General features: G+C 40.9%; 2 protein-coding genes across 9 annotated transcripts in view; both read right to left on the reverse strand.

Moving 5' to 3' along the window:
* The window catches only part of sh3pxd2aa (SH3 and PX domains 2Aa), a 104,004-nt gene extending 96,516 nt beyond the window's left edge, over window positions 1-7,488 (reverse strand). For 7 of the 8 annotated variants that reach the window (XM_015039792.1, XM_015039773.1, XM_015039769.1 and 4 more), the window contains exon 1: window positions 6,758-7,488. In XM_015039792.1, the coding sequence (XP_014895278.1) occupies window positions 6,758-6,853 (96 nt within the window). In that variant the 5' untranslated portion in view covers window positions 6,854-7,488. The remainder of the gene's footprint in view (window positions 1-6,757) is intronic. The other variant, XM_015039764.1, reaches the window with a different exon arrangement.
* A 207-nt stretch (window positions 7,489-7,695) lies between these two features.
* Window positions 7,696-10,894, reverse strand: part of stn1 (STN1 subunit of CST complex) — an 8,876-nt gene continuing 5,677 nt past the window's right edge. Inside the window, exons 5-9 of the mRNA XM_015039811.1 lie at window positions 10,058-10,163; window positions 9,718-9,868; window positions 8,990-9,112; window positions 8,831-8,903; window positions 7,696-8,638 (exon numbers count right to left, since the gene is read on the reverse strand). Of these exons, the coding sequence (XP_014895297.1) occupies window positions 8,481-8,638; window positions 8,831-8,903; window positions 8,990-9,112; window positions 9,718-9,868; window positions 10,058-10,163 (611 nt within the window). The 3' untranslated portion in view covers window positions 7,696-8,480. The remainder of the gene's footprint in view (window positions 8,639-8,830; window positions 8,904-8,989; window positions 9,113-9,717; window positions 9,869-10,057; window positions 10,164-10,894) is intronic.

The raw sequence follows: 10,894 nt of genomic DNA on the forward strand, positions 1-10,894 counted from the left end.
CTCTCTCTCTCTCTCTCTCTCTCTCTCTCTCTCTCTCTCAGCAGCATAAGCATTTCCAGCTGGTTTCACAAACATTACAAATGGGAATCAGTGGTTGCCACGGATTGTGTCCTTCTCTCGTTTCCCTGCCTCCCTCTCTTTTCTTCTCACAGTAACAAGCCACGTCTCCAGAGACCGAGGAGCAAAGGAAACTAGGCCAGAGTCTGATCTGCTGGGACTTACAAGCCCAAAACACACTCTGAGAAGATACATGCATGTACTACAACGTCCTAACTGCTGTACAAGGATCATATACATGCAAGACATAAACACTGTAAGCAGCAGCATAATTACAATTAGGATTTGATTAATTTGGACTGGATTGGATTCTATATGTTTGTTAAAAATTTTATATTTTTGTCTTTAATTGGACCTTCAATAATAAAGGGAACTGAAACTAAAAAACCTCCAAGAACCTCACAAAACATCTGGATATATAGTGAGATTAAAACACCTGTGTTTATTGAGTCACTATTTAAGGTGGTTGGTTGCACTGGATTTTATTTAGGGGTATCAGAGTAAAATGAGATTATTACATACGGATGCCTCATTTTAAGATCTGTAAGAAATATCTAAAACCATATATCATTTTCCTTTCACTCAACAGTTCTGAACTGCTTTGTATTTGTCTATTATATGAGACCTAAAAACTGATATTTTCATTACAAAATGTAAAAATGTCAAATAAAAATAACTGTATTCAGCTTGAATGAGTGTTGTTTTGGTTCATAATGCATCAATATAACATAAGCTAAAGCTGACTGCACAACTTAAGTAACATAAAAACTGAAAGTCGGACAGATTTATACTAAACGACAGCTTATAATCAGTCACTGTTTTTGCTTTTAACTCAAATAATGCGCCATGACAGCTCAGACTTTGCAAAGAGGAATTATTTGAACATTTATCAAGACCAAGATGACTGTTTCTTCTTGCTAGCAGCTTTGAGCTAAACAAAGATGGCTGCCACATGCTGTGTCTTAGCTTCTTCTTTTAATAACCACACAAACAGGCATGTCACAGTTTTACCACATGCTGAATAAACAAGCCAATGCACAGCAAGTTCCAGTTTCATCAATGGAAAGTTTCCTGCTTGTAGTGGTGAATTTAACTGCTGTTCTTGATAATAACAGAATTAAACAAACACTGGCTTACTTCAGGGAAGTAGGAAAAATATATAAACAGTTATATAAAGAATATGAAAATATTAAGAACTAGTAACACCACTGAATCAAGTCATCCATTAAATCTAGCTTATGAATACTAGATCAACTTATTTATCTGCCATCATATCATCAAAATATTTACAAAACGCTATGCAGCATCCACACTTCAACTAGAGCAGATGACATTTTTATTACATTTACGCAGATAAAATTTGTAGAAGAAACAATGGATCTATTCAGATTTGTTTGTGAGCAGAAAGTCATTAGTATGTATAAAATGTTTTACAGCAAGTCAGACAAATGGATCCCAACAGATTTAGTTTCAACTGTTAAAATTTTCCATGATGTAAGCCAAGGTTATTGCTATCAATAAATATCAAGCTTTAAAAAACTGCCAAGACTTTCCATTCTGCCGCTCCTACAGCGCAAAGGTCCTGTAACGAACTGCCAGGGAGATGACCAGAGGCGTTTGGAAAATATTTCCATTTGTGTACGGCAAAGTTAATTCAATAAAATCATACGAACACGTTCCAAGTCAAGTCCATTAATTTGATCCTAATTACCAATCACTGCATCGAGTTCAGTCTATTATGTAAATTGGTAAAAAGATTTCCATAAGGAAACCAGGCAGAATGAATCGAGTATTCATTTCTCCTGCATGAGTACGCAGCGACAGCAGACCACCGTTTTGTTGAGTCATTGACTTTAGAGCAAACCTCATGCATATGGCGACAGTGGAGAGGAAAACTACATTCTAACAGGAAAAAACCCACCAGCAGAACCAGAACCTGGCTCAGTGTGAGCCAGAGACAGAGCAGATACACTAAACAGAAGCACTGAAGTATCACCTACGTTAAAGGAAAGTTAAGAGTTAACAGCAGCAGTGGCTTCTTTAGTGACTTCACCTAGAAACAGTGAAACATATCAGTTTTTTTACTCAAGGTTAGCAAGAGAATGTCATAATATAACTGAAGCTTAGGTACTTTAATATTATCTTTTTAAATCATAAGCATTTCCATAAAAATGTCAAATTGAACAAATTATTCCCATTTCTAACAAGGCAAACCTAAAACAGAATTTGCTTTATGTTGTGCACTAGTTTCTGCCTCCATCTCAACAGACTGCAGAGAAATAAAGAATTATTTAGGACAATGTCGCCGTTTCTCTGGGAAAAAACACAATGGCAACAGCTTTCAGATGTTCCTGCGCTTGAAAAGCGGGTGCTCAGGACATTACGCTCTTATCAGGGACAAGCAGACATGTATTCTCTTATAATTACTTCACCGCATCTATTTTGTGCAAATGTGTACGGTACAGTAATAAGACAAAAGAAATGCATAAACATGCAGTTTAGCTGTCCGTTAGCTATTTGAGAAGTGACACAGAGAGGGAGAAAATGCTTATTATGTCCCATCGTTCTGAGAGGGAGCGAACCAGCAAGCAGAGAACAGGAGAAGAGTCTTTCTAGTTTTAATTAAATGATTTATTTGATACATGCATCATTCTACCTGTTCTATTCATTCATTCGTTTATCCATCCTTTATTTCATCATTCATCCATCTATTTGTCCACCCATCTACGCCATCATTCAGTCACATTTTGTTTGCTTTCTGTGTGTTTTTTCCAGCTTCATTTGCCGCATCTCTGACCATATTTTACAGGATTAAAGCAACATCATTTCATAAACAAAGGAAAAGGATCCAGGTGCTAAAGTGACCTGACCACAATCCAGACCTGATGCTCACTACAAACATTTGAAGCATTTCAAACTGGAAAAATACAGCAAACATTCTGAACTGATAAGTTGGCAAAAAGTCAAACTTTCATTTGCATTCAGCAAACAAATCTAAGAATCAGAATAATTTCAATCAACTCAGCCTGTCCTTTCTTTAAAAACATTGCCAACACATCATCAGCTTTCAACTGAAAAATAAAACCAGGCTATGATGTATAATATGTTTCCTCCTGTGTAAGAGGGAACAAGCTGAACTCCAACATGCAGAGCAGAACAAGAGTGCTAATTATGTCCACATATCATTACGCCAGAGGGTCTGCAGTGCTGTAATTGAGTATTAGGGAGATTGTGTTCCTTTCATTGTGGTCATTTATTATGACTTGTTTATGAGGCTGAAACAGGATCTGAACTGGAGCCTTGAAGCACAGAGCCTCAACACACACACTTCAACAAGCCTGCTATTGATGAGTGGACAGGGGGTGAGGGGTCGTGGGGGTGGCTGGTCCAGGAAGGCAGTAACAATCAATGGAGCCCGTCATCAGGTCTCAGAAGGTGAAAGTGACCTACATTCTCACAGAATGACAGAAACTGTGGAGGGCAGATGGAGAAATAGTCATAAAACACTTAGAACAGAACCTCTTAAAAGGCTCAGATAATAATAATAATAATAAAATAATAATAATAATAATATGAAACTTAAATAAACAAAGAGCAACTAACAACCAAATCAACTTTTTTTTGCTTTTGTTGCAGAATCCCGGCTCCCTGCTGGCCTCCTTAGGTGGAGCGGTTCTTAGACAGCTGGGTTTTGCTATTGGTTGCTGTGATACAGCTTCATCAACGCCATTGGATGGTTTTTCATTACAGGATCTGGAAAGTGGAAAACTTAGCAACAGCCGCAGGCTCACGTTCCCTCTCCACTCAGCCCCACACTTGGCCACGCCCCTCCGTGTATCTTGGCTCCGCCCACTTTACTGAAACGTTTCAACATTTGTCAAGTTTGGATATGCTATCACAGGGGGTTTAGTTACAGGGTTACACTTTGAGCAATGCTGTGATTCTTATTATGCCTTAATTTTAAAGTAGGCAGAACATACCAAGTGTATCCTGGTTTTTCTCTTGTTTCTCATCTATTTCATTATTTAGTTCCTGCAAATACATTTAGTAAAAAGCTGGAGCGCTGAAGTTTTTTTCCCACTTCACCATGATTTGACTCTCTGATGATGTTATTTTGTGCATGCACCTGTGGGCAGCCAGTTTCTCCAAAATATTTGTTTGTCTTGGGTTGTCTTGTCCAGTTGATGCTCTCCCACCACAATTGTTAAAAAGCTTTGGACTTCAAGTTTGACCACTGAATTATCGACTTGCAGCTCACCATCTCAGTTATTATATGGTAACAGATTGGTTGAGATGTTGTTGTTCGAGGAGGAACCAGTGGACCAATCAACAAGCAGTTTGCCAATCAAATCATTTGAGTGCAATGCCTGGCTTGTACCAAAAAATGGGGAGAAACCATGCAGGAACTGCAAATGGAGTCGAATCCGGAATGGGCTGGCTGGGGAAGACATGGTTAAAGTAACAACGTCTTTAACCGGCATGATCAAGTGATGAAGAATTTCAGGTGTTAATCGCTCCCATTCTATCTGCAGAAATGTATTAGGATGTGTAAAAGTAAGGGGGTGCCCCATTTCTGGTTTCTAAATTGTCCAACATTTTCTGTCAGGGGCCGATGAGGAAGCAGGAAGGCCAGGCCTTTGGCTCTGGATGATGAGCTTTAATCAGTTCCAGATGCTTTGTGGAGAGGAAATCCAAACTGCAATATGAGGCCCAGATCTGTCTTGTTTTCTCTCATCAGCTTTGTTCCATATTCCAAAAAAAAGTTACTGATGAGTTTTTCCCAGATTGCACGGTTCAGATTGTTTCTCCCAGCAGTGTTTCCTCATTGAGCTGGGAAGAGTTTTAGGTGTTTTATGCCATTCCTCCTGCAAACATGTCTTAAGGTGTCCAACAGCATGGGGGTGTCGCTTCACTTTAAGTTTTTAAATTCTCCACATTCTTCGGTGGAGGCAGTTTAGGACTGCAGTGAAGTAGTCCTCCTCTTCTCTTCCTCAGCTGTGGCTTTGGAAAATGTTTTTTCCATTGACTTGCTGGAAAATGCATGGATCTCCCTGGAGATGTGTGGTCTTGAAGGCAGATCACGTAGCTCTAAAATCTCTCCTGGACTTTTCTGCATTATAGCTGCTATCAGATAAGTGGAAATGATGATGCAACTCGTTCAATCATAGAGTCTGGCTGCAGTTTCTTCCAACAAAGATCTTTATCCATCACACAGAAATCCACATCTTCACTGAATTGCACAGCTTTATAAAAGTTTTGGAAAGTAATCCTTATCTACAAGGTTCTATTAGCTGCAGATGAATGAATGACAGTTCGTCAAGATATTTCTCTGAAGAGTCAGAAATCACGACTCTCCGAATTTGGTTTGTTCCTATTTCAGATTCCTTGAATCATTAAATTATTTCTCCACTGCAGCAGATTGCCAAAACTAAACCAGAAACCAGACTACAATTCTGAACCACCAGAAAGTTAGCATCATCATTCACCACAACTTCTTTTGTTCTCCAATTGGCTTGGATGAAGTTCATCCTGTAAAATGGATCTAAATGGGAGAAATCCCAGAAAGAGCACTGAGGGGACATCATGGCCAGCTAGTCTAAAAAATTGAAACAAACAAACAATAGATGAGAAACAAAGTCTCTCATCTATTGGTCATAAAATCTATTTATATAAACCTATTTATATAAATCTATTTATATCAGGAGGAATTCAGAGTATCATCTAAAGAGCTGTGGGCTTCACTTGTTTCTGTTAAAATTAGTGTTCAATATTCATCAACTAAGTACTGGGCAAAATATGCATCTATTAGGACCAAAACCACTGCAGAAAAAAATATATAAGGGCACATCTTTTATTTTACAAAAAGAAAGAAAAAACATCCTGATGATTCCCTGAGAAGGTAAAAATGAACACAGCATCATACTGGTAGTCAAGCACAATAGAGGAAGTATGGTGATCTTTGAATCCTCTGGATTTTTTCTCTGGTCACTCATGCACCTTCTGTCATCTCATTAAAACCCTGCAGGGACTGGAAGACCGTACATTTTTCACCAGGACACAATGATACTGGCAACTGGTAACACATGCATGAAAAAAGTGATGCTGTGGGCTCTTGAGAATACACAGGAATCACCATAGCAACCATTGAGACAATGTAACAGAGCAGGTTCTGGTCTGTATCCAGGCTACATCCTGCTTTATACTAATTGGACACCAGAGAAGGAACTTCCAACATGGCTTTTTGGAGGAAATTTGGACAATAGGTGGCACCCTTCAGATTTCTTCTAAAATGTTCTAGTTTAGTTAGATGCTCCGAGATATTTAGCTTTAAGTCATTTTAAAAAACACAATCAATTCAAACCTGCAGCCAGTAAACAAGCAGAGAGCCTGCAGCCCTTCAGCAGTTTCAGTGATGATGGAGATAATGAGCTGCAGCCATGACAGGACTCAGGTAGGAGTTCACCTGTCAGCTGGAGCAGCAGAGGGCTTCATCTGCTCAGAGTCTGGCTGCTTTCTTATTTATGAGCAGGTGTGGAGCCGCATCACATCCTGGCCTGCAGCCTCATCTCCCCTCAGCTGCGGACTAAATGGTGCGTTTAGGTGCCACGCTGCGCCCGCGGACAGGCCAGAGACCAATCCCGACGCCTCATATCCAACTGGACCAGAATGTTAATGTTACTGGGAGAAGAGGAGAACTCACGTAGTGCTTGGACGGATTCCGCCTCTTCTCCACGTCCACAACTTTCACGTCCAGCACCGTCCGGAACTGCATCTTGATCCTGCACAGGCTTTGCATTAAAACGCTCCGGATGGATCTGCTTCTTCCTTAGAATAAAAATAAATAAATCACAACATTCCTCGGTCCAACCCGGCAGCTTCCCGACTCAACGACAGGAAATCTGATTGAAACTTATCAATAGTCCGATAGATCAGGTCTCTCAGACAGTCTGGGCGGCTGGTGGGAGCGCGGAGGGAAAGCTGTCACCTTAAAAACAGGAAAACAGAGAGGAGAGCTCCTTTGTGTCTGCAGCGTCGCTCAGAAAAAACCCTCCGTCTGCAGACCTGGATCCTCAGCGGTGGACCCGGCTCCCAGCAGCGGGGAGGACGGCTCGATCCCGGGAAGAAAAACCTACTCAGAGAGACACTGATTGTGACCGAGCTGCTGCGTAATCCTGACTCATTCATTCGTCTTCCTTTTGGGCCCCAGAAGTTCTCCTGTTAGCGTCAGAGAGCCCGAAACAGCCTGATCCAAACATCCGGACCGACCCGCAGCGACGCGACGCGCCCGGGAGCCAGCTGCATGTTACCGGCTGTTACCGCTGGAAGCCGCGCTGTCTGACCACCGAGCTCTCAGTCAGCTGCAGCTTTCTGGCCGGAGACACGAACCACTGGAACTGAATACAGATGTTTCACAGGCGACCAATCAGAGGCGGCCGCTCTGCGTGGAGGAGACAACTGACACAACACTGACCCCCAGCGGACGAACAGTGCAACACACTTATTCAGGTTTAGGTCGAAAGTCCGTTAATATCATGGCAATATCTTTTATTTGTATGGAAAAATTTGGAAACCAAAATATATTTAAGACATAAAATGTACAGTTTATAAAAACAAAATACCTTAGATTTTTTTATTTCGAAATTCTTGATCTACATTTCAAATTCTACATTCGTAAGCGGGAATACCTGAATACCGACACCTTCCCAAAATAATGGCCTAAGTCCTTCTTGATAAAAAAAATAATAATTTTGGCAAAAAAAAAAAAAGTCGCAAGTCTTCAGTCAGAGGCCCTTTTACATTCAATGAAAAACTGGCTGCTACTGGAGATCCTCCCAGCCCACAGCAACACTCTGATAACACTTAATGGGATAAATGAGGTTATTTTTTAATTAAACTGAATATTTACAAACCTCAACAAAGAGAAGCAGAGTTGTAAAACAAAATCCAAAATTGCTCCACAACGATGTGAGGAGGTGTTAATGGCTACTGGGAGAGCAAGCTGCTGCAGGTGCTTCATCAAGCTGCCGGCGCATCGGGTTGACGCCAGCGACAATAAGCTTCTACGTTCATGTCGTTTCCCTGTGACAGCTTTAAAAGGAGGGAACAGATGGACGAGAGGAGGAAGAGGAAGAAGAGGATGGATGCCTCTGAGATAGATTTGTGTTTCTTGGCAGCTTTTTTTATTTTCCAAAAGAGATGTGAGAATTAAATAATCATTCTAAAGAAAGGCTGCTCATACTGCTGATAGTTCCAAAGAAATGGGGCTCAGCAGAAACCCAGGAGAGTTTTTCAGCCTCAGGCCATCAGAACAAGCGGATCCTGCCATCTGTTTATCCTTTATTTATCTTTAAACCATCTAAACCAGTCGTGATGAACTGAGGAGTGCTGATGGCACGTTGAGTTTCAGTTCCAGGCCGCGGCCGTCAGAAGGCAATGTAGTGGCTGTCACTGGTGCTGACGATGTCGCTGTCACACTCCAGCGTCTGCAGGACGAGCTCCAGGGCCGCCCTGCTCACATTGAGGCTGTAGCGCTGCCTGACCGCCGACAGGATGTGCAGGATGTGGCAACCCTTCTCCGCGTCTGTGTGCACAGAGACGGGACGGTCAATACACACCAACACGCACGCACGCACGCACACACGCGCACACACACACACACACACACACACACACACACACACACACACACACACACACACCCAGAACCAACAAAACACCCAGTAAAACAGGCAAATAGAAGGATTTAATCAAGAACAGGTTGAAGTCTACTCACACTTTTCTCTCTTTGAATCCTCCCTGATGATATCTTTGACCGTTATGAGCAGATCTTTGTCTTGAATGGTCACCTGGTGAGGAGAAAACTCTTCAAACATCCAGGAAACAGTAACCCTACTAAAGGACTGGTTCCACTGCCGCTCCATTGCGTTCTTACATGATACACTTCATCCTGGGACTTGACCTTGCGGTACACGGTGCCCTGGTCCTGCAGGACCTGCAGAACCTCCTTCAGGAGCTGGTTGAGCTGCTGGCAGCCAGACGGACCAGCAACAGCCTCCTGCACACAGATACTGAGTCATGATGCTTATGCTTTATATACAGATTAAGAATATCTGTGGAGGACATACAAGGCTGAATATAACAATAATTTTAAGAGGAATTGATTCTACAGAACATCAGATTATTGATGAAATCATTAGGTAGAAAAATAAAATTAGAAAAAATAGTAAAGAAACTTTAGTTTTTAATATTATAATTATTTAATGAGATATATACAGAAGAGGAAGAGTTCTGACTTTTTTTAAAATCAGATTTCTGACTTTAATTTCTCTATTCTAATGTTTCTCAGAACTCTGACATTAATCTTGGAATCTGACCTTTTTTTCATCTTTGACCTCAGAATTTTGACTTTAATCTCAAAACTTTGACTTTAATTTAAATCTGACAAGTTCCTCCAGAAGGTTAGTTCCTCTCACATCTCTGTCATTGAAGCGGTTTGCTCCCAGTTGCTCGTCTACTCTAAAGTCAGAAATAATTTTTATCAGTAGCCCTAATCTTCTTTGGCAAATACCAATACTTATACTTGCACATTTTTAGTGTTATTCTGTCTATGGAGTAAACGGTGCTTGAAACGGAAACTATTCCCTTTCCAGTCTTCCTCACCTGCCCTGCAGACTGAGTTTGGAGCCGGCTGGAGATCAGAGGCTGCAGCAGATCCTGGACGTCGTACGGTCTGAACTTAGCCACCAACCTCTGCTTCAGGAAGTCCTTAATGATGTTTGTTGCTTTGCTAAGAGAAGTTTCTGCTGAGTCTCTGCAAGCAATAAAACATTTTCATGTGGACAGGAGGACAAACTACAGAAAGAATATCAGTTTTTGTGAATGATTTGCTGATGGCCACCCACTGGCCCTCCCACAGAATCATGTTCAGAGATTTTGTACTCTAGATGTGTTCAGGATTCTGATGTTATTCTAATCTGCTCTCAGAGATGGATCTCTGTACCCTGCTGCATCGAGCTGGAAGTGCTTGTCGTAAAACAGCCTGTAGAGCTGAGGGACCTCCATCATCCAGGCTATCTGGACCGCCATCACTGGGTCGTCCACCTTATCTGCCAAAACATACAGACACAAGCATGCTGTAACATACTGCAGCCAATCCTCAAGCAAAAACAAAGGTCATTCGTTTACATTGGAAACCTTTGCAGCTTTTCTAAAAACAGCTCAGGTTAAGCCAACACAGAGATCATTTTCAAAAATGGAAAGGTGGCTTCCAATCAGAAGAAGGAACTAGACACGCCATATTCCAGCTGAGTCTGAAAACCAGCAGGACTTATTGTTTGTTGTGTTCCAGGCTAATTATAAACAGCAAAACAAATTGATCTTTCTGCAATAAATGGCTTCAAATAAGATGCTTTCATCTGTGTGTGTAAATTACCTTAAAAACTGACAGTAATATGGAAGAAAATGAGAGGCAGCCATGTTGGATTTTGAGTTGGATGCTAGAGAAGGACTTCAATTAATTTCAACCACGATGTATTTATCCCAAAGGTAAATTAAATGTTGTTGTAATTCCTGTCGTCCAAGTGTCTTCAAAAGAGTCGCTGGGGATGGTGATGGTGTAGGCAAGAAAGATCTCTGGTAGCAGTCAGTGTGGCAACCAATCTGAAGAGGCCTCTGACTAAAGACTATTGCTGTATGAGTCACATGATTTATGGTTCTTTGATTAAACTTATTTTTCAATTGTGCATTTAAATATTAAATGAGCAGAGATTATATGAGGTGATTCTTTTAATTCAATAAAAAAAATATATATATATATATATATATATATATATATATA

The sequence above is a fragment of the Poecilia latipinna genome, unplaced genomic scaffold (assembly GCF_001443285.1).
Source record: "Poecilia latipinna isolate Pla-1442-1.1 unplaced genomic scaffold, P_latipinna-1.0 Scaffold29, whole genome shotgun sequence".
Taxonomy (NCBI): domain Eukaryota; kingdom Metazoa; phylum Chordata; class Actinopteri; order Cyprinodontiformes; family Poeciliidae; genus Poecilia; species Poecilia latipinna.